We start from the raw sequence: 19,117 nt of genomic DNA on the forward strand, positions 1-19,117 counted from the left end.
GCAGTAAATTTTGATGTCGATTTGTTTTGTCACAATAAGCTGCATTTTTTTTGGTTGGTTGGTTGGTTGGTTGGTTTACGCTGCACTCAGCAATATTTCAGCTATATGACGGCGATCTGTAAATAATTGAGTCTGGACCAGAAAATCCAGTGATTGACATCATGAACATCGATCCACACAATTGGGATCGATGACATGCATCAACCAAGTCAGCGAGCCTGACCACCCGATCCCGTTAGTCGCCTTTTAATTTACGACAAGCATAGACGCCTTAACAGCAAGCATGGGTTGCTGAAGACCTATTCTACCCCGGATCTTCACGGGTCGCATTTTTTTTTTTTTGAAGAATGCTTCGGGAGTTTAGTCAGGGCCTGTGGGTTCTAAAGTCTGTTGGTCCTAATGGCAGCCTGGCAATTGTTTTTATTTCGATCACAATCTCATTAAAATCAGATCTTAGTTCTCGCTATCGCTAAACAACGATCTGAGGACATCCCATTAAGGGTCATGTCAGAACGACCTTTCATCCAACCAATCAGAGCGTTGCTTACCAGATCTTGAAACTGACTGTCGGAATGTGTTTTCTAATCACGCAACCACGAAATATATACACGGGGTATTCCGAACCACAGTTATGGGTTTTATGATTATATCCATGCATACAATCTAGGCCATCTATAAGCCATTCCATAATGTTCTTATCAGTTTTAATTTTTTAATCGAGAATACGTCAAAATATGTTTTGAAGCATAGTCGCCAGATTGAAACTAGTGTTGTAAAGCTCGAGAAAGCTGCTTTCTGATTGGCTAATGTTGATTTCTTGTCAGTCATTTCATTGGTTGGTCAAAATTTGCGAATGGTCGTTCTGACATGACCTGTAATGGGATGTCCTCAGATCTTTGTTTAGCGGTAGCGAAAACAAAGATCTGATTTTAATGAGATTGTTTCGAACACTGCTTTCATGCTTAATTTCAAACACTGTTTGGTATAGATCTGAGTTCATTTTAAAACTGTGGGAGATAGCCATAAAATTTTTTAAATAATTCAAAAGACAGAGTCTTAGCTGTTTTCCTGAGTATTAAGACAGAGAGAGGTAAGTCCTTCAACAACCATGCATTCCAAGTCGTGTTTGAGAAGGTACGCAAGCCAAAGTGAGTTCTGGTGCTTGGATGGCTATTTCTGGCATGGTATCATTCGACCTGGACGAAACTATGGTGGCAAGTTGGTCCAGGGTAATATCATTATCATTATTATCATGATTATTAATACTTCAGTCCTTCCTCGCACATTAAGCTGACATGTGACATAACTGGAATACTGTTTAATGCGACATTACACCCAACTCACCCACAGAAAAGCAAGTACGGCAAGTACGGCGACGGTACTGGGTGTTTGGAAAGCATGCAAGAAATAATCGTTAAATCGTTTAAAATTTGGATTTTTTAAAAGTTCATTTTTTTCTTAAATTTAAGGGTATTTTGAGATTTGCATTTAATGAAATACTACAGAACCAAGCATTAATACCTGTTCCTATCTATTGGTACTGTTACAAATGAATACATAGAGACTACTACACTCACAGTGTTCCCGTTTACCGGTAATTACCAGTTTTTTACCGGTAAATTTAGGCTTGGACTGGTAATTCAGGTGACTGCCAGTCTCTCTGGACCGCAAATAAAGATCCTTACTTACAAATCTTTGTTGAACAAAACATTGATCAGTGATATTCATTGAAATATATTTTTTTAAAGAAGTCAGCTTGTCTGTCACCATCAGGTCATCCCCTTGTCTTTTTTTAGTACAAGGAAATAACATTTCACTTTGCTTCGAGGTTAAATATCCATTTGTAGTGACTTTGTCTTGAAATATTAAAACAAAAGAAGAGAAAATTGTGACTGAAGTTTGTGTGAATGACATGTAGATCTAACTAAGTTATTTCAGAGATGACTCATTGCACTGAACATGATGTTGAAAGAATTAAAACCAGCTTACTTTCATACATTTTTTATTTGTAAGAGCTCCAGATAAGCTTTTGTTGTTGTGGGTATTTTACCCATGCATTTTAAAATCATTGGGTATCAGTAATTCTAACTATGATTCAAATTTCTGTTACCCACTAGGTTTTACACATGTGGGTATTTAAGTTAAATATTTAAAAACACTATTCATCTGGTCCCTGCAAACTGGTGTTGTGTGGGTTCGAGAGCTTTATAGGACTCAAAAATACCATGATACTTCCACAAGAAAGTGTAATGGCAAATGATCATGATGTAACTGTCATCATGGAGTTTGGCAAGGTTGACGGAATGCCCCTTTATAATTTCAAAATAAGTTGCTGATTTGCTAATCGAATACGCAGGGTTACTTCACAATATTTTGATGATACGCACAAGTTTTATTTTTGTAGCGTATCTGTAATGTTCGTTGCATATTTGATACGCTTGGATTATATTTTACTGTGTTTTTCTGCATTTCTGATGCGTATTTCACGCAGATACGCAGCTTATCTGGAGCTCTGTTTGTTGAAAGTTGGGACTGACAAAAATTAGGGGGGACTGGTAATTTTAAGAGTTGCCAGTCCACCAGGAACACTGAAATGAAGACATGATAAACTGGATACTCAAGGGTGCTGGATTGTGATTCAGTTCGATTTTATTCATTTAATTGATCCAAAGTTTTCATCCCTATTTTTTTTAACTGAAGTCGACTCAAGGAGTTGATGCCATGAGTTAAATACTGATAGTCCACAAGTCAGTTTAAGAAAGCACTGTTCGAAATCCAGCACACACTTAATGGATCCCTTGTCCTAGGCCTAGTGTTATATAAATTTGTAGATTTAGGCATTATTAGGTGAACTGCAGATACACGCCTCAAGGGTCTGTTTCTCCGAGGCTTTTAAATTAAAGTAGGACTAGTGACACTTCTGAGATGGCAACCGCTTTTACACACTCCGTCGCAGTGGTGACTCAGCATAACACCACTGCCACAGGCTAATTTGCATATCACGTGACCGGTCTTTTCTCTTGTTTGTAAACAAACGCGCTTTTTCAGAAATCAGTATAGAACGGACTAATGCAAGTATTTGGGGGCGCTTTACATATTGTTTTGCATAACTATATAGATATGCTACTACAACTGCGACAGTGAGTTGCATGACAATATATATTTATGCATCAAAGTGACCGTGTCGCTGGCTCTCCGTTGGGCTTCAATGACAGCACGTGGAGCCGTACAACCAATGTAAACATAGGATAACTACGCAAAAAAAGTAGATTTTTACGTTTTTGCATACTTTCTAAATGAAAGTTAACCCTTCTTTGACATTTGTTTATGAAAATGTGTAGACTTGTCAAACATGAAACGGATGAAAAGCATATACAATATCTTGAATGGACTGTGAAAGATGTGACGAATCGTACTATGGTGGCTGGCTGCCGGCTGCATGGAACTCTGGGTAGGAGAGTGCCGCTTTTAGTGAAAGATCGCCTTATTTCGAACACTGAAAAGTGTGTAAGCAACTTGGTAGGTGGAGAAAACAACTAGCCCCTACACCCCTTTGGTGCTAGCTGACTAGGGCTTGTGTGGGACCCTGACCGTTCTTACAAAGATTGGGTGTCGGTTGTAATTGCCAAATCCTTAACAAGGTTTCACATCTAAATTTGTTTGTGTGTGTTGCAGGGGAAACAACAGAAGAACAGGCGGCAGCTATTGCCAGTGTGGCAGCCAATCAGGGCACTCTGACCCTTGACCCCAATGTACAGTATCAGTTCCGCGCCGACAACACCCAAGGTTCATACCATTGTTTACTAAATAGGTCAAGTGAGGTGAAATTAGGTTTAACGTCGCGTCCAAGATTATTGCACTTATATAGCGACGTGCATGCACGTGTATATGTGTGTGTGTGGCTGCTTGTACTAGTCCGGACTGATGCCGATTTATAGTGCTAGCTCACTGAGATACCATGCCGCAGTTTAACATGAATTCCCCACTCAGACACGTACTCTGACTCCGAGCCGACCAGTCCTTGTTTTAGCCCCTTAATGCCGAGCGCCAGACAGGGTAACAACAAGTACCATCTTTTAACGTCTTTTTGTATGACGCGGCCGGGGATCCAACCCCGGACCTTCCGCTCTCCGGGCGGACGCTCTACCACTAGACCACGGAGGCGGTCTGTTTACTAAATTATCTAGATGGAACAATGTTGTAGCCCAATGGATTCCATTTTAGAATAGACTAGGTCCCCAGGAACCAAAGCTTGTCGTAAGAGGCAATTATATGGATTGGTGACTTTGTGATGACGTATCATTGTACACCTCCGTGTTTGACGTTCTTAACATCACTCACTGGATTGTCTGGTCCAGACTCAATTATTGACGGACTGCTGTCATATAGCTTGAATATTTAGTGTTACGCAACACAATAAAGAAAAAAGACTTGTGAGCCTTATTTCTATCTTATCTACATGTAAAATATGCAGGCATAGACAATATCTTTGGTCATGTTGGCTGGCAGACAAGCGCTGATGTATCATTAACAGACAGTGGTAGATTCCGTGAGTGAGATATTATACAGACTTGCCCTCTGGGGGTTTGACAGGTCACTAGTCAAGACTAGTTGTAAGGACCAGTTGTTTTCTCCCAACAAGTAGTTTCAGGGATTGTGGACTTATTTTGTTCAGTTGATGGTGTCTGCTGATCTAACAAGCAGTGTTCGAAATACCTGCCTGCCCGACCGTCCGAGACGGGTTGATTTCAGCTCGGGCTGCCAGATTTTCAAATCCCCCTGCCCAACGGTCAGGGTTATATTTCATAGGTGAAAATATTCTAAATATTTCCCGATGATAAGCATTAATTCACATGTAAAGATGAATGATAAAATGTAACCCAAAAGAAACCCCGTTAGCTTATCCTGAGAAACATATGATTATAGTTGGCAGGCAGGTTTTGGTCAGGGCTGGCAAGTATTTCAGCTAGCCAGTCCTGTGGTCTGGCTGAAATTTTTGGGAGTTTCCTACCCTGCTTACAAGTCATTGAGGACTAATGGCTGTGTTTAAACCTGACAGAGTTCCTGAGAAAGTTTTGCTGATTTTCTGAAAGTCCACAATGCATATTCTTGTTTCGACTTCTGAATATTTAGTACATTTTGTTACTAAACGCTAAAACAGATTGCCGACAATTAAACAGCAATACTTATCTTGATCAACAATGGGATTATGAGTGAACAGGGTGGAAATAAATCTGAAACCGAGCCATCTGATTGGGCTTCTGCTTTTAGTGTTGTGTTAGTGGAACCCGCCTCAAGCAGTGTCATAATGGAAATACAAATATATAGAAGTCTAAGAATTTATTTTTTTTCCTATGCATAATATTCGGAATTGTTTTCCCCAGAAAACAGAATCCGCTAGAGGGGGTGCGCATTTTACATGGGTGCACACTATACTCAAGAAAATACGGTACCACAGAGGACTAGTGTCAACCATATGTCACAGTCCTCAGAGTTTGTAGCTTGCTAGAACAAGACAACAATATTTACATTTCAAATTCTGTCAGTATCCAATCTCATCAAAATCAGACCTTAGTTCTCGCTACCGCTAAACAAAGATATGAGGACATCCCATTACGGGTCACGTCAGACCGACCTTGCGCGAACTTTGACCGACCAATAGAATGACCAATCAGAAGGCAGCTTTCTCGTGCTTTACGGCACTAATTTCAAATTTGCGACTACGCTTCGAAACATATTTGGACAAATTCTCAATTACAAATTTGAAACCTAAACAAAAGAACATTCTGGACTGGCTAATAGATGGTCTAGATTGTTTGGATTCAGTCGTTAAACCCGTAACTATCATCCGGAATACCCCGTGTTGAAATTTTTGAGGTTGTATGATTAGAAATCACTTTCCGACTGTCACTTACATGATCTGGTAAGCGACGCTCTCATTGGTCGGATGAAAGGTCGTTCTGACGTGACCCCTAATGGGATGTCTTCAGATCTTTGTTTAGCAATAGGGAGAACTAAGGTCTGATTTAAATGAGATTGGTCAGTATCATATAGTTCCAATTTGTAGCAAAATTGAAGCATTGAGAACTGGTTCAGAATTATAGCCCTTAAACGCTACGAGTCAATGAGGACTAACATTCCTGGATTTCAGCACATTTTAGTAGTGTATGGTGAAAATTGGACCAATAGAAGCCAGCTAGTGGGCTAGTCTTAATTTTTCACGTGTTAGGCACAAAAACATTTCTGTTTTGATCATTTGCCATACACTCCCCAAGGATATGCTAATGAGTGGAACAGATCTGAATCTTGCAGGTCAGGTGACGTACCGGGTGGTGCAGGTATCGCAGGATGGGCAGGAGGCCACAGCGCAGGTCGTCACAACTTCAGCATTTCCATCATCACAGGTGGCACAGGTGAGACACATTACCATGGTAACAGGATACAGGTGTGACCATACCATGACAGGTCATAGCGCTACAATGATGGCAACACCTATGCTTTGAAATAGAACGGTAGTTGTAGATCGAAGATAAGTTTTTTAACAGGGCTGTGTTTCACAAAACAATCTTAGCGCTATGACTCTCGTAAGTCTATGTTAAAGTATGGATGTTACTACAGGCATAGCATTGCTGTCGCTCTATGAATTGGGCCTTGGGCCGCAGAGAGACCTCGGCACTATGTCTATTTAACGTCCGTGTTAAAGTGTGGAAGTTGCTATAGCTGTAGCACCCTGATCACCTTGTGAAACTGGGCTCTGGGCCGCAAAGAGACTTCAGCACTATGACTATTTAACGTCTGTGTTACAGTGTAGAAGTTGCTATAGTTGTAGCACTAGGAACGTCTTGTGAAACTGGGCCCTCGGCCGCAGAGAGACCTCAGCACTATGACTTTTGTTAAACTGTGTTAAAGTGTAGGAGTTGCTATAGCTGTAGCACCCTGATCGCCCTGTGAAACTGGGCTCTGGGCAGCAAAGAGACTTCAGCACTATGACTATTTAACGTCCGTGTTAAAGTGTGGGAGTTGCTATAGCTGTAGCACCCTGATCACCTTGTGAAACTGGGCCCTGGGCCGCAGAGAGACTTCAGCACTATGACTATTTAATGTCCGTGTTAAAGTGTGGGAGTTGCTATAGCTGTAGCACCCTGATCACCTTGTGAAACTGGGCTCTGGGCAGCAAAGAGACTTCAGCACTATGACTATTTAATGTCCGTGTTAAAGTGTGGAAGTTGCTATAGCTGTAGCACCCTGATCACCTTGTGAAACTGGGCCCTGGGCCGCAGAGAGACTTCAGCACTATGACTATTTAATGTCCGTGTTAAAGTGTGGGAGTTGCTATAGCTGTAGCACCCTGATCACCTTGTGAAACTGGGCTCTGGGCAGCAAAGAGACCTCAGCACTATGACTTTTGTTAAACTGTGTTAAAGTGTGGAAGTTGCTATAGCTGTAGCACCCTGATAGCCTTGTGAAACTGGGCTCTGGGCAGCAAAGAGACCTCAGCACTATGACTTTTGTTAAACTGTGTTAAAGTGTGGAAGTTGCTATAGTTGTAGCACTAGGATCACCTTGTGAAACTGGGCCTGGGCCGCAAAGAGACCTCAGCACTATGACTATCATTTGCTGTTTTGGGTGTCTTTTGGCAACGTTTTCAGTAGATTTGAGTCATGTATTTGGACAAATATCAGCTGAGCGTATTAAACTGAAACACCGATGGGATCACAGATTAAAGTAGGTCCCCCCAAACTCCAATGCTTGTCGTAAAAGGCACCCTAATTCTATTGGGTGGTCAGACTTGGCCATTCATTGTTGCCTGATGATGTAGGGACCTGGTCATATATCAATCACTTGTATAATTACAGGCAATTTTATTGCTTACCATGCTAATTATGGCAAAAAGCAAGAAACATAATAGAAAGTTTCCTTGACGTAAAAAGCTGCAAATGAGAACTGTTCTTTTTTTCGACAAAATGCACATTGACGAAACCTATTCCTTTACATGTATGTATTAATGATGGTTGTAGACTGTGATACAGAGCCCCTTCAATGGAGGGAGCCCAACACCCATTCCTTTACATGTATTAATGATTTTTGTAGACTGTGATACAGAGCCCCTTCAATGGAGGGAGCCCAACACCAGACAATCAGGAGGCAAGGTTTGCGTACTTCGCAGGATCAGGCGAACCCGTGAATGCAGTCAGCACTCAAGGGGATGCTGTTGCCGGGGCAACCGCTATTGGACCAGTCTCGGCAGCTGGAGGTATGGGCAGTGTTATTCATACCTGACTGAATTTGGCCAGTGTCGGAAATATTTTTTACTCCCAAAAAGCCACGCGGCTTGTGACACATAAATGTAAAAGCCTGTCTTTAAAGTTGCAGGTCCACTTTAGTGAATGCCATGTCACTATTTTGGTGGAGGGCGTTCAATGATGGCAGCTTCTGCTGCTGCTTGAGATGAACCAGTTGGATATTAGTTTGCAAACATGGAAGCTGATAACAAGGCAATGCTATCACCTCTTGGAATGTAATGAATTAATGTCGCAATTGGGTGTGAAGCGAATTTTTATTTCCTTCAGTAAATCTACACTGGCTGACAAAATATTTACAATGATAAATGCTTTAACATGTTACTAGACCATGTAGACAGTCTTGCAGGCTGGGATAAATTTGTAACAGTATGAAATATCTCAGTATCCCTATCGAAAGTTGAGTAGTATGGTATGACATATTTCTTTCAACCGAATCAGTCCCGCTGAGCGATGTTACTAGAGACGTCTGTCATCAGAACACGTAAAAGGCAACTATGCTTGTCGTAAGAGACGACTAAAGGGATCGGTTCGTCAGGCTCGCTGACTTGGTTGATGCATGTCATCGTATACCAACTGTGTGGATTGATGCCCATGATATCAATCACTGGATTGTCTGGTCCAGACTCGATTATTTACAGACCGCCGTCATATAGCTGGAATATTGCTGAGTGTGACGTTGAACAACAAACAAAACATTGGACAACAATCAGTCATTGTCCAAGAATATGAACCAATCTAAAACTCGCTACTTGTTTCTTAACAATGTTGTTTTTTTCCCTGAGTAATGATTTTCCTGTGTCCACTTGCACAAATCGACTTTTGTGTCTCTCATGAGTCGATGTTGAAGTTTGTTTGTTGTTTAACGCCACAAATAACAGCAATATTCCAGCTATGTGATGGCGGTCTGTAAATAATCGAGTCTGGACCAGACAATCAAGTGATTGGTATGAGCATCTATCCACACAATTGTGATACGATGACATGTATCAACCAAGTCAGCGAGCCTGACCTACCGATCCCATTAGCCGCCTCTGTTGAAGTATGGGAATTTGGATCGTCGTAGCACTAAAATCGCTTTGTGCAAGTGGTTTATAATTGAAGGTAAGTTCCATGTAGTGAATGTACATCGAAGACCTATGGTGATGAGGTTGTATTTGTATCAGCAGCAGGCCAGTTCTACGTGATGATGTCCCCTCAGGATGTACTTCAGGGACAGAGGAACATCGCCCCCAGGACGACCTTCAGCCCCAAGATGGAGGGCCGGTCAACGCGGGATGACCGGCGGAGAGCCACTCATAATGAGGGTAAGACCCATTGTTTGTTTGTTTGTTGTTTAATGCCACACTCAGCAATATTCCAGCTATATGATGGCAATCCATGCAAATGGGATTACAATGACATGCATCAACAAAGTCAGTGAGCCTGACCACCAGATCCTGTTAGTTGCCTCTTACAATAAGTACAGTCACCTCTACAACATGCATGGGTTGCGGAAGACCGATTCTAACCCGGAGATTCAGGGGTCGAAATGCTATTTAAGGAGGTGGGTGAATTTTGCATTCACGCCGACATGCACCATCAAAGTGGGATAGAAAATAATCTGGAAGAAACAAGAAAGATACCTATCCCAATACTATGGGTGCAATAGAATTTCACAAGTTGATATTCAATCATGACAAGCATGGTTTCCTTTTAAAGGGCAAGTTCACACGGAAATTAACCTATTTTTCTTGTACTTTTTCCACATTAAAAGTGTTAACCTAGAAGTGTCATAGACAAAAATATAAAAATATCACAATTAATTAACATATTTTTCGCATTAAAACGATTTATATTTTTCACATTTACAAAGTGTTCTATTTCCACAACAAAAACACCATGGCTTATGCCCCTTGCAATATGACGTCATTGGTGCCAATTGATAAACATTATGACGTCATCATGCTTTGTTAGAGCCGCTTCACGTGGTGTAGGTCCAGGTGTGTGATTCTAGCGTCTCAGATGCCAGCCAGCATAGTGTTATGCTGAGTCACCACTGCGCCGGAGTGTGTCGTAGGCCATGTTTTACCGCAAACTGGTACTTGATATCTTTTGCGTGGAGAATAGACAGGGACCAAGTTGAATTGGCACCAATTACGTCATAATCTAAGGGGGATAACTCAGGCCTGTTTAGCTCGAAAAACGAAGGCCTCAAAACGGCATATCATTTTCACACTATTGTGAGCTTCCTACTTTCACTGTGAAAAAAATGAGTGTATATTTTCATACACAGATACTAATTAATTCTAAAATTGCGTTTTGTTTAGAAAAAGAAAGAAAGTGATTTTTGCGTGTACACTTCCCCTTTAAGTGAAGCATGGTTTGCTGAAGACCTATTCTACCATGGATCTTTAAGTGTCTATTCAACTTTTTATGAGATGGTATATCTAAAATCTATATTTAATCTAAGTTCGAATAAAAAACAGAAAGGATGTATTTTGCTCTGGCACATTTAGTTGCAGCACCATATTCACACTTCATGATAGAGGCGTATAGGAAAATCATTCATTGTATTCACCGGTTCACATTTAATTATAATTTATTGTTTTTAGCGCTTATGATATTTGAATCGCACATAAATATGACAGATTTGATAAAAAAAATCTGTATCTTAGATTATTTTACTGTTTAATCTATGATTCTTAATGTAGCCGATGAATGTCGGCAATAGAATGACTTACATTGCCATTAGAATACTCCCATACACAACAGTTTGAGTTGCTCAGTGATTACAAAAATGTACAGCCGATATATCTTTAATCACAATTTGTCATTATGTTACCTAGGATCAGAATATCCCAAGAAGTATATATCAGAGTATTTGCCGTTTTACATTGATAGTGATTTTGCTAGAGACAAACTAGCTAGTTAAAGCGTTTGGACATTTTGATGATATACATATTATCTATGTCATAACCAACTACAGGAAAAGACCTTTCGGTTATTTTGGATGACAATTAGTCAGTGTCCTATCAAATGAACCGATCTGAAGCCCTGCTTAAATTACATGAGCAGAATACCACTGACAAGGCCTACCATCTGCTGATGCCCTTGCGGTTCATGAAAAGAAAACGAAACGTCGGTGTAGCACCTGTTTGATTTTTGTTTCAGTTGAGCGGCGTCGGCGGGACAAGATTAACAACTGGATCGTTCAGCTGTCGAAGCAAGTCCCTGACTGTGCCCAGGAGCACACCAAGTCAGGTCAAGTGTCAGCAAGTGTATGTACTTACCGTATTCAACTTAATAAGTGCCCAGGGCACTCTCAATATGAGAAAGAGGGGGCTCTTATTAGAATAAAATTATGGTGAAAAACAAAACAGAGTTGAAAGATCGTAAATTTCTTGGTTTGTGCATACAGCCTGGAATGATACCAAAGAAAAGTGTGCGTATTATACCCGACAGATGTATTTTTCCAGAATTTAATTGCCCATAATTAAGGGTGCATATAACACTTGAGTGCGTATTATACATGAATAAATAAGTCTTGTGTGCATTGATCAATCGGAAGGTGTGCTAATTGGGATTGTTCACTAGTCAATATATTAGCAAATATCGCAATGGGCGCTTATTAGAGCGGGGCGCTTATTACGTCGAATACTTAACCTACTTTCACAGAACAGCGTTAGCCAAATAGCCTTAAGGTATCATAAGGACTGGTAGAAATGTGCCCTTTTTAAGGGTTTCTCTATGTGTTATCATCATATATATAAGGACTAGTGGACTAAAACTGTTAGTTTCTATCGCTGCATTTTGGTACAGACATCTATGCAACTGCAATTCACTGTGCCGAGTTGCATCCTTAGGTAGGCTAGTAGTTAAAGCGTTTGTTTGTCATGCCGGAGACCCGGGTTGCATTCCCCACAAGGGTACAACGTGCGAAGCCCATTTCCGGTGTGCCCCCACCCCTGCTGTAATATTGCAGGGTTAGAACTAAACTCAAAAGCTTCACTAGCCCCGGTAAAGATAAAATGACTTTGTAATGTTAAAACAATGGGGAAATTTGTACTAGCCCAAATGAATTGGCTAGCAGGCTAGTGTTAATTTCTAACCCTGTATTGCTAAAAGTGGTGTAAAAACAATACTCACTGAACATCAGATTGGCCCTGATAATAATTGACAGTTTGTCATGTTTGTCAGCACCATACCTGTGCTCATAGTGCGTCAAAGAGGATTTATGATTTTAAGTGGCAAGATCTGTTTTTGTATAGTATAAAAATCATTTGGTCAAATTGCTTGAAATAAACCTGATGTATTAGGGGTAATAAGTAACGAGCAGACGCTCGGAATGGCCAAGCTAAAAACTGATGACCCTGGGCCCACTTGCACAAAGTGATCTTAGCGCTAAGATGATCGTAACTCCCTTACTTTAACATAGGCTTACAATAGTCGGGGGCACGGGTGGCCCAGTCGTCTAAGGCGCCGCGATTCGCTGTGCAGAGTTGCGTCCCTTGGGCACGCCAGAAACCTATGATTGTGGGTTCGAATCCCGGTTCGCCCAGATTATGTTTCTAGGTTTGTCAGCACCATACCTGTGCTCGTTGGTTTCACCGAAGTGGTAAACGTCTGAGACCTGCATCACTTCGGGCTTTCCTCCCACCTTAAGCTGACACGCCGTGATATAACTGGAATAATGTTACAAGCGGCGTTAAACCAAACTCACTCACTCACTCACTTACAATAGTCTTAGCGCCAAGATCACTTTGTGCAAGTGGGCCCTGGTCAGTTGATGTCGACTAGGCTTTCATCCCAACACTGGCAAAACACCAGTTTCTTGTGTCAGTCTTTAGAATGTCAGACCAGTGCATATGAATACGAGACATTTCATCTTCTCTTATGGTCTCTCAGTGGTGACTCCAAGCACGAAGAGCAATCAAACTTTGTTTTGCTCACATTACACATGTGATACAAGGATTCATGCCAAGAGATCTGTCTGTGTCGTACTGCCTCAAAGAGGGGACAGTCATTCGTTCATTGTAATGTGTGTGAGTTTAACTTAACCTGCTCACACACATGTCAATAAAAGTCACAGAACCATTCTATATTCAATAGAAATCTCTGTTAAGAGCAGATTGACTGTATGATTCCGACTTTGTCATGAGCATGTGTTTATGAATCACTATCAGGAAGTGATGATACCAGGTGTTCGCGGAAAGGTGAGCGTATCCTGTACCACCGGTGGCACTCGTCACAAACACATGCAGAGGCAGGTTAATTGTTCACCTGAAAAAAATAGCAAAAACACAACTGTGGGATTCTTACTGAACTACTGGTATGGCAAGTTAGGGGTTCCTGCCACACTAGGTTGACATTACAGGGATATGACTAAGAGTGTTTGAAGATTCTTGCATTGTTTGAAATTATTGAGTCTGCACTCTGCATGTCCAAGACTAGTAAAATCAGGACGAAATAGTCACATTTTCTAGTGGACTACCGCTGATGGCAACTCTGTAACAGATATAAAAAAAACTGTGAACCAGTGAAAATATACAATTATTTTCTCAGCCTGTCCAGGAGAGCTACTTCTTGAAGGCTAAAAGGCACAATTATTTTGTATCCTTGTCAAGGAACGCGTAGTATTTATACATTTATTCATTCATTCAGACACAAATATTCTCTAACATTGTTGTCCTCTTTGTTTCAGAGCAAGGGTGGGATCCTAGCCAAAGCATGTGATTATATTCAGGAGCTCCGCACAGCCAACCAGAGAATGGCTGAGAGTTTAAAAGAAACTGAAAGAATATCCATAGATAATGAACTGCTTCGCCAACAGTGTGAGGAGCTTAAACAGGAAAATCATTTATTACGTACACAGCTTCAGCAGCATGGGATTGTTCCCCAAGACCTGGCCGGGAACCCGACATAGTGCAGCAGTCCCTGTGCTTGTTAATTCTTGTTGTTCATGGTGGTCCAAAACTGTACAAACTTCGGTGGTGATGTGATTCATCAGCTGTGTGTGTATATAACTGATCGACAATTGGACAGAAAATTGACTGCGTGGAACAGACAAACAGAAATCAGATGTGTTTTTCTGAATCTTAATTTGGGGAAATCCATCTCGTATATTTATTTTTGTGGTTTTAGAAATGGAATATCAAGTGTAGTGTCAATGATGTTCAATCAAGGGATGACCTATGTGCTATGACAAGGGTTGGAAAAGTGAATATGCAATACCGGATTTGCTCGTTCATTGGATCACGTGATAAAGGACACGCTTAAGGACAAAATGGCGCTGGCAAAGTCATCGTTGAGTGGCCCACATGTTAAATGTACCCACAGTTCCTTCTATCAAAGCGACGTCTCGATATGTATATAAAGTCTACATCAACCGATAACCAGCTTGTTACTCACTGAAAATGGGTGTCAATGGTGTGCAGAAAAGCCGTCTGCTGCAGAAGAGATGCCATTTTGTTGAGCGTGTCCTGTGTTTCGTGATCAACAAGTTACAATCAGAGATCTCGCGGACCAGAAAGTGGACTAGGCCCAAAGGGTCTGACATACAACTTAACTTCATCCCTGGATGGACTAGACATTACTTCATCTCTGGATGGACTAGACATTACTTCATCGGATGTTTAATTTGTTATTTGCACAGTAATATTCAGTACCTTCCCTGGGGATTAGTGTTGATTTCATTGAGATGAATATTTATTGGTTGTATTTACATCATTGTACCTGGAGTTAACTTTACATGCTTTATTCCTCTCTGTGTATGACAGCAACACTGCTGGAAGCGTTCTTAAAATCTCTTTGACACACCACAAGGAACCAACTGTTTAATATTCTGGAGGAGCACAGGAAAGTATGGGTTGAGGCAGGGTGACGGGGAGACTTGATTGAATGGAGCCTGACAAGCTTTTTCGTTTCAGAAGCCTTTTGGTCTTTTTTTTTTTTAAATCCAGCATGTCAGGCAGACAAGTATTTTTAGGTGTAAACTTTGAGGCAGTGATCTGGTGGAAAGCCTTCAAGTGAAGAGGTTGCTAAAATTAAACAAGACTGTCAAATCTGGTCTCAGTTTTCTGTTCTTGTCCTGCACATTCTGAATCGTGCAGAGCAAGAATGCAGTACGGGGCTCGATTAGCTGTATAAAAAATTCACCACTGTCACCAGTGCAACCTATAAATTGAAAAATGGAACCTAATAATTATGTCTACATACACGTTAAATAAAGTATGTTGAAAACTTTCAAATTTGTGTATAACCTTAAATGTCTACACATTGATCTTTGAATGCACTCAGTATCTCTAAACTTTCTTTATTATCCAACAACAATAATACCCATGTTATGTGTAATTTGTCAAGCTTTTTAGGGCTTGACGTCATCAATCTGGGTACTTCAAAATTATAAGCATCTTTCAACTTTCATAAATTTATGGTACCAGGTGCAACCTGGTTTTGTCTGGTGCAACTAGGTTTTGTCTGGTGCAACCTGGTTTTGTCTGGTGCAACTAGGTTTTGTCTGGTGCAACTAGGTTTTGTCTGGTACAACTAGGTTTTGCCTGGTGCAACTAGGTTTTGTCTGGTACAACTAGGTTTTGCCTGGTGCAACTAGGTTTTGTCTGGTGCAACTAGGTTTTGCCTGGTGCAACTAGGTTTTGTCTGGTGCAACTAGGTTTTGTCTGGTGCAACTAGGTTTTCATGTCAACATGCACCTGGTCTGGCAAGAAAAATCAAGGTCATTAAATCGAGCCCTGTATTTCAAATTCATCATATGCATTTGACTTTTTTTATTAATTAGTGGTGGAAATTAGTCTAAAATGTGAGCTCGTCTGAATAGTTATGACACAAAAGCCTGATTATTTTTTTTACGAGCCTTCAGGAGCAGCAGAGGAAATTGTCCTGAAATGATGAACTGCTAAAATAATGACATTGCCAATAAGCTTGAAATCTAACAAGCCCTAGAGATACCTTTTACATTGTACAACTGATTTTGGATAGGGGGCAAGTGACAATTGGCATCCGAAGTACATTGTCCGGACTGATGGAGAAAGTTTGTCATGAATGGAGTCTCTCACTGCGGCCATCTGTTACAGTGTCGTCCCAATCACTCACAATAGTCAGTACCTCGTCGGTTTGTATACACTGTTTCTCCATCACCCGGGGCACCAGTCGTTTAAGGTGCCGCGATTCGCTGTGCAGAGTTGCGTCCCTTGGGCACACCAGAAACCTATCATTGTGGGTTCGAATCCTGGTTCGCCCCGATTATGTTTCTAGGTTTGTCAGCACCATACCCGTGCTCGTGGGTTTCACCGAAGTGGTAAACGTCAGGGACCTGCATCACTTCGGGCTTTCCTCCCACATTAAGCTGACACGCCGTTTCTCCATCACCCGTCAAATAGTGGTGAAAATAGTGGAGAAGTTGGTTTGTTGTTCACCACCACACTCGGCACTATTTCAGTTGTATGACACTGGTCTGTGGAGGAGGAGCCGTAGGAGCCGTGATTCGCTGTGCAGAATTGCATCCATTGGACCCGCCTGAAAGCTATAATTGTGGGTTTGAATCCCGGTTTGCCCCGATTATGTTTCTAGGTTTGTCAGCACCATACCCGTGCTCGTGGGTTTCACCCAAGTGGTAAACGTATGAGACCTGCATCACTTCAGGCTTTCCTCCCACATTAAGCTGACACGCCATGATATAACTGAAATACTGTTATAAGCGGCGTTAAACCCAACTCACTCACTCACTCACTCACTTATTCCATTTTAAGATTTTTGTGAAATGTGTCCTAGGATTGTGTTATGATCAGGATGATCTTCATGTGTATATTTTGCAAGCACTTTTCAGTATATGCAGTCTTTGAGACACTTCATGCTGATAAAAAAATATATTTTATGTCATCCTTGTTTTTTAAAGTTGATAGTTGTCCAAATGGAAATTAGATTTGCCACAACCTATTCTGTGTAACCTTCTGTACTTTGGGGAAACGTGGGATATTTTAAAGATTTATTTCCTCTTTCATACAGTGGATTTTGTTATTATTGTGGTGATATGGAGTTGTTTGTGTTGACAATTGCATTGTTGTATGCTGAGCAAACCATGTTTTATTATAGGAAGTGTAGGGGGTCATGGGTGGCCCAGTCGTTGAAGGCGACACAATTCGCATTGCAGAGTTGCCTCCCTTTGGCATGCCAGAATCTATAATTGTGGGTTCAAATCCCGGTTCGCCCTGATAATGTTTCTAGGTTTGTCAGCACCATACCCGTGCGCGTGGGTTTCACCAAAGTGGTAAACGTCTGAGACCTGCATCACTTCAGGCTTTCCTCCCACATAAAGCCGACACGCCGCAATTTAACTGGAATACTGTTGAAAGCAGCATTAAACTCTCTCACTCACTACAGGAAGGATATGAAAAAAAAAATTGGAATCTTTTGTCTTTGCATGTTATAACATGGATGGTAACACTGGTTTTATCTACACTTGCCTAGGCACCAAGCAAATATCAGTGAAAATTTGCAAATTAGAATAAGAAATTTCCCAAATCCGATCATCATAGTTATGTCTTATGTTATGGCTTAGCGTAGGCAACTTGCATTTCATTGATGACATGGTTGATAAGAAGGAAGAGGGTTTAATGCTTTGTTGTAAATTTTTCCTTTTGGTGCAGGGTTCAATATCTCTGAATTTAAAACAGTAAAAACTGCAACAATAAAATCCAAATTTTGAATAAAATGTTTCCCCCAATTTACCTGATAAGGACATAGGTTGGAATTCTAGATAGGTCTGTTGTTCCCCTCCTTTGGAAGATGCAAGACTTAGTGCTCGGGTTGGTCAGGTGCTTACGCTATCAACTACATATTTGACACGTTACCAGGCGGGAAGCCAGCCAATCTGTTTTGCTCACAACACATTGTTTTTCAAATCAGACTCTTTGGCCAAGGAACCAACAATTTTGTATGTACAACTTGATGACAAAATTTTTCCCTGCATTTTTAGGATCAGGTTCTTGTTGTTTTCAAACAGGCTTAATGTACAAATTTACAACACCCCCCCACCCCCACCTCACACAACCCCAACCCCCAACCCACATATCACACCCAGAATATCAACTGGGGATCAGCCACTTAAATCTTGATAATAGAAACATTGTAAGTGATATGAATTTTTAATAGTGCTATCCATGTCAGAGAATAGTTTGGATGTGTATACATATCAATGTTATGATGTTCTGTCTGACAACAGTGACCATCTTAAACACTTGCCCTTCATATTGGCAGAAATTGTTGTGAATAGGGAATTCTGAATGCCAAATGTATATTGGGAACAGCAAGATGTTGTGAAAGATTTGACTTTATACCCAAATGTCCATTATTTTGCAGCATATATGTATAGTTTATTATTGGTTAGCATTAATTCAAGTTCGATTGCTACTTTAAAGTCAGTTTTTGAAGAATTTGTTAGTAGTATCCCTTCATTGTTACTAAATTGATCAGGGCCCACGGGTTGGCCCAGTCGTCTAAGGCGCCGCGATTCGCTGTGCAGAGTTGCATCCCACAGGCACGCCAGAAACCTATCATTGTGGGTTGGAATCCCGGTTTGCCCCGATTATGTTTCTAGGTTTGTCAGCACCTTCCCCGTGCTCGTGGGTTTCACCGAAGTGGTAAACATCTGAGACCTGCATCACTTCGGGCTTTCCTCCCACATTAAGCTGACACGCCGTGATATGACTGGAATACTGTTAAAAGCGGTGTTAAACCCAACTCACTCACTCACTCACTAAATTGATCAGGTGAAAGTAGATAGATTGGAAAAAAATACTAATAGATTGAATACACTTACC

General features: G+C 41.0%; 1 protein-coding gene across 5 annotated transcripts in view; it reads left to right on the top strand.

The window, feature by feature from the left end:
- LOC124111665 (upstream stimulatory factor 2-like) overlaps positions 1-15,454 on the top strand; it is a 33,380-nt gene extending 17,926 nt beyond the window's left edge. For 2 of the 5 annotated variants that reach the window (XM_046471419.2, XM_046471421.2), the window contains 6 exons: positions 3,676-3,786; positions 6,298-6,413; positions 8,092-8,254; positions 9,467-9,607; positions 11,454-11,560; positions 13,984-15,454. In XM_046471419.2, coding sequence (XP_046327375.1) covers positions 3,676-3,786; positions 6,298-6,413; positions 8,092-8,254; positions 9,467-9,607; positions 11,454-11,560; positions 13,984-14,205 — 860 coding nt within the window. In that variant the 3' untranslated portion in view covers positions 14,206-15,454. The remainder of the gene's footprint in view (positions 1-3,675; positions 3,787-6,297; positions 6,414-8,091; positions 8,255-9,466; positions 9,608-11,453; positions 11,561-13,983) is intronic. The other 3 variants (XM_046471422.2, XM_046471423.2, XM_046471420.2) reach the window with 2 other exon arrangements.
- Positions 15,455-19,117: the final 3,663 nt, after the last annotated feature.

The sequence above is a fragment of the Haliotis rufescens genome, unplaced genomic scaffold, assembly GCF_023055435.1.
Source record: "Haliotis rufescens isolate VD_foot unplaced genomic scaffold, xgHalRufe1.0.p SCAF_77, whole genome shotgun sequence".
Lineage (NCBI taxonomy): Eukaryota > Metazoa > Mollusca > Gastropoda > Lepetellida > Haliotidae > Haliotis > Haliotis rufescens.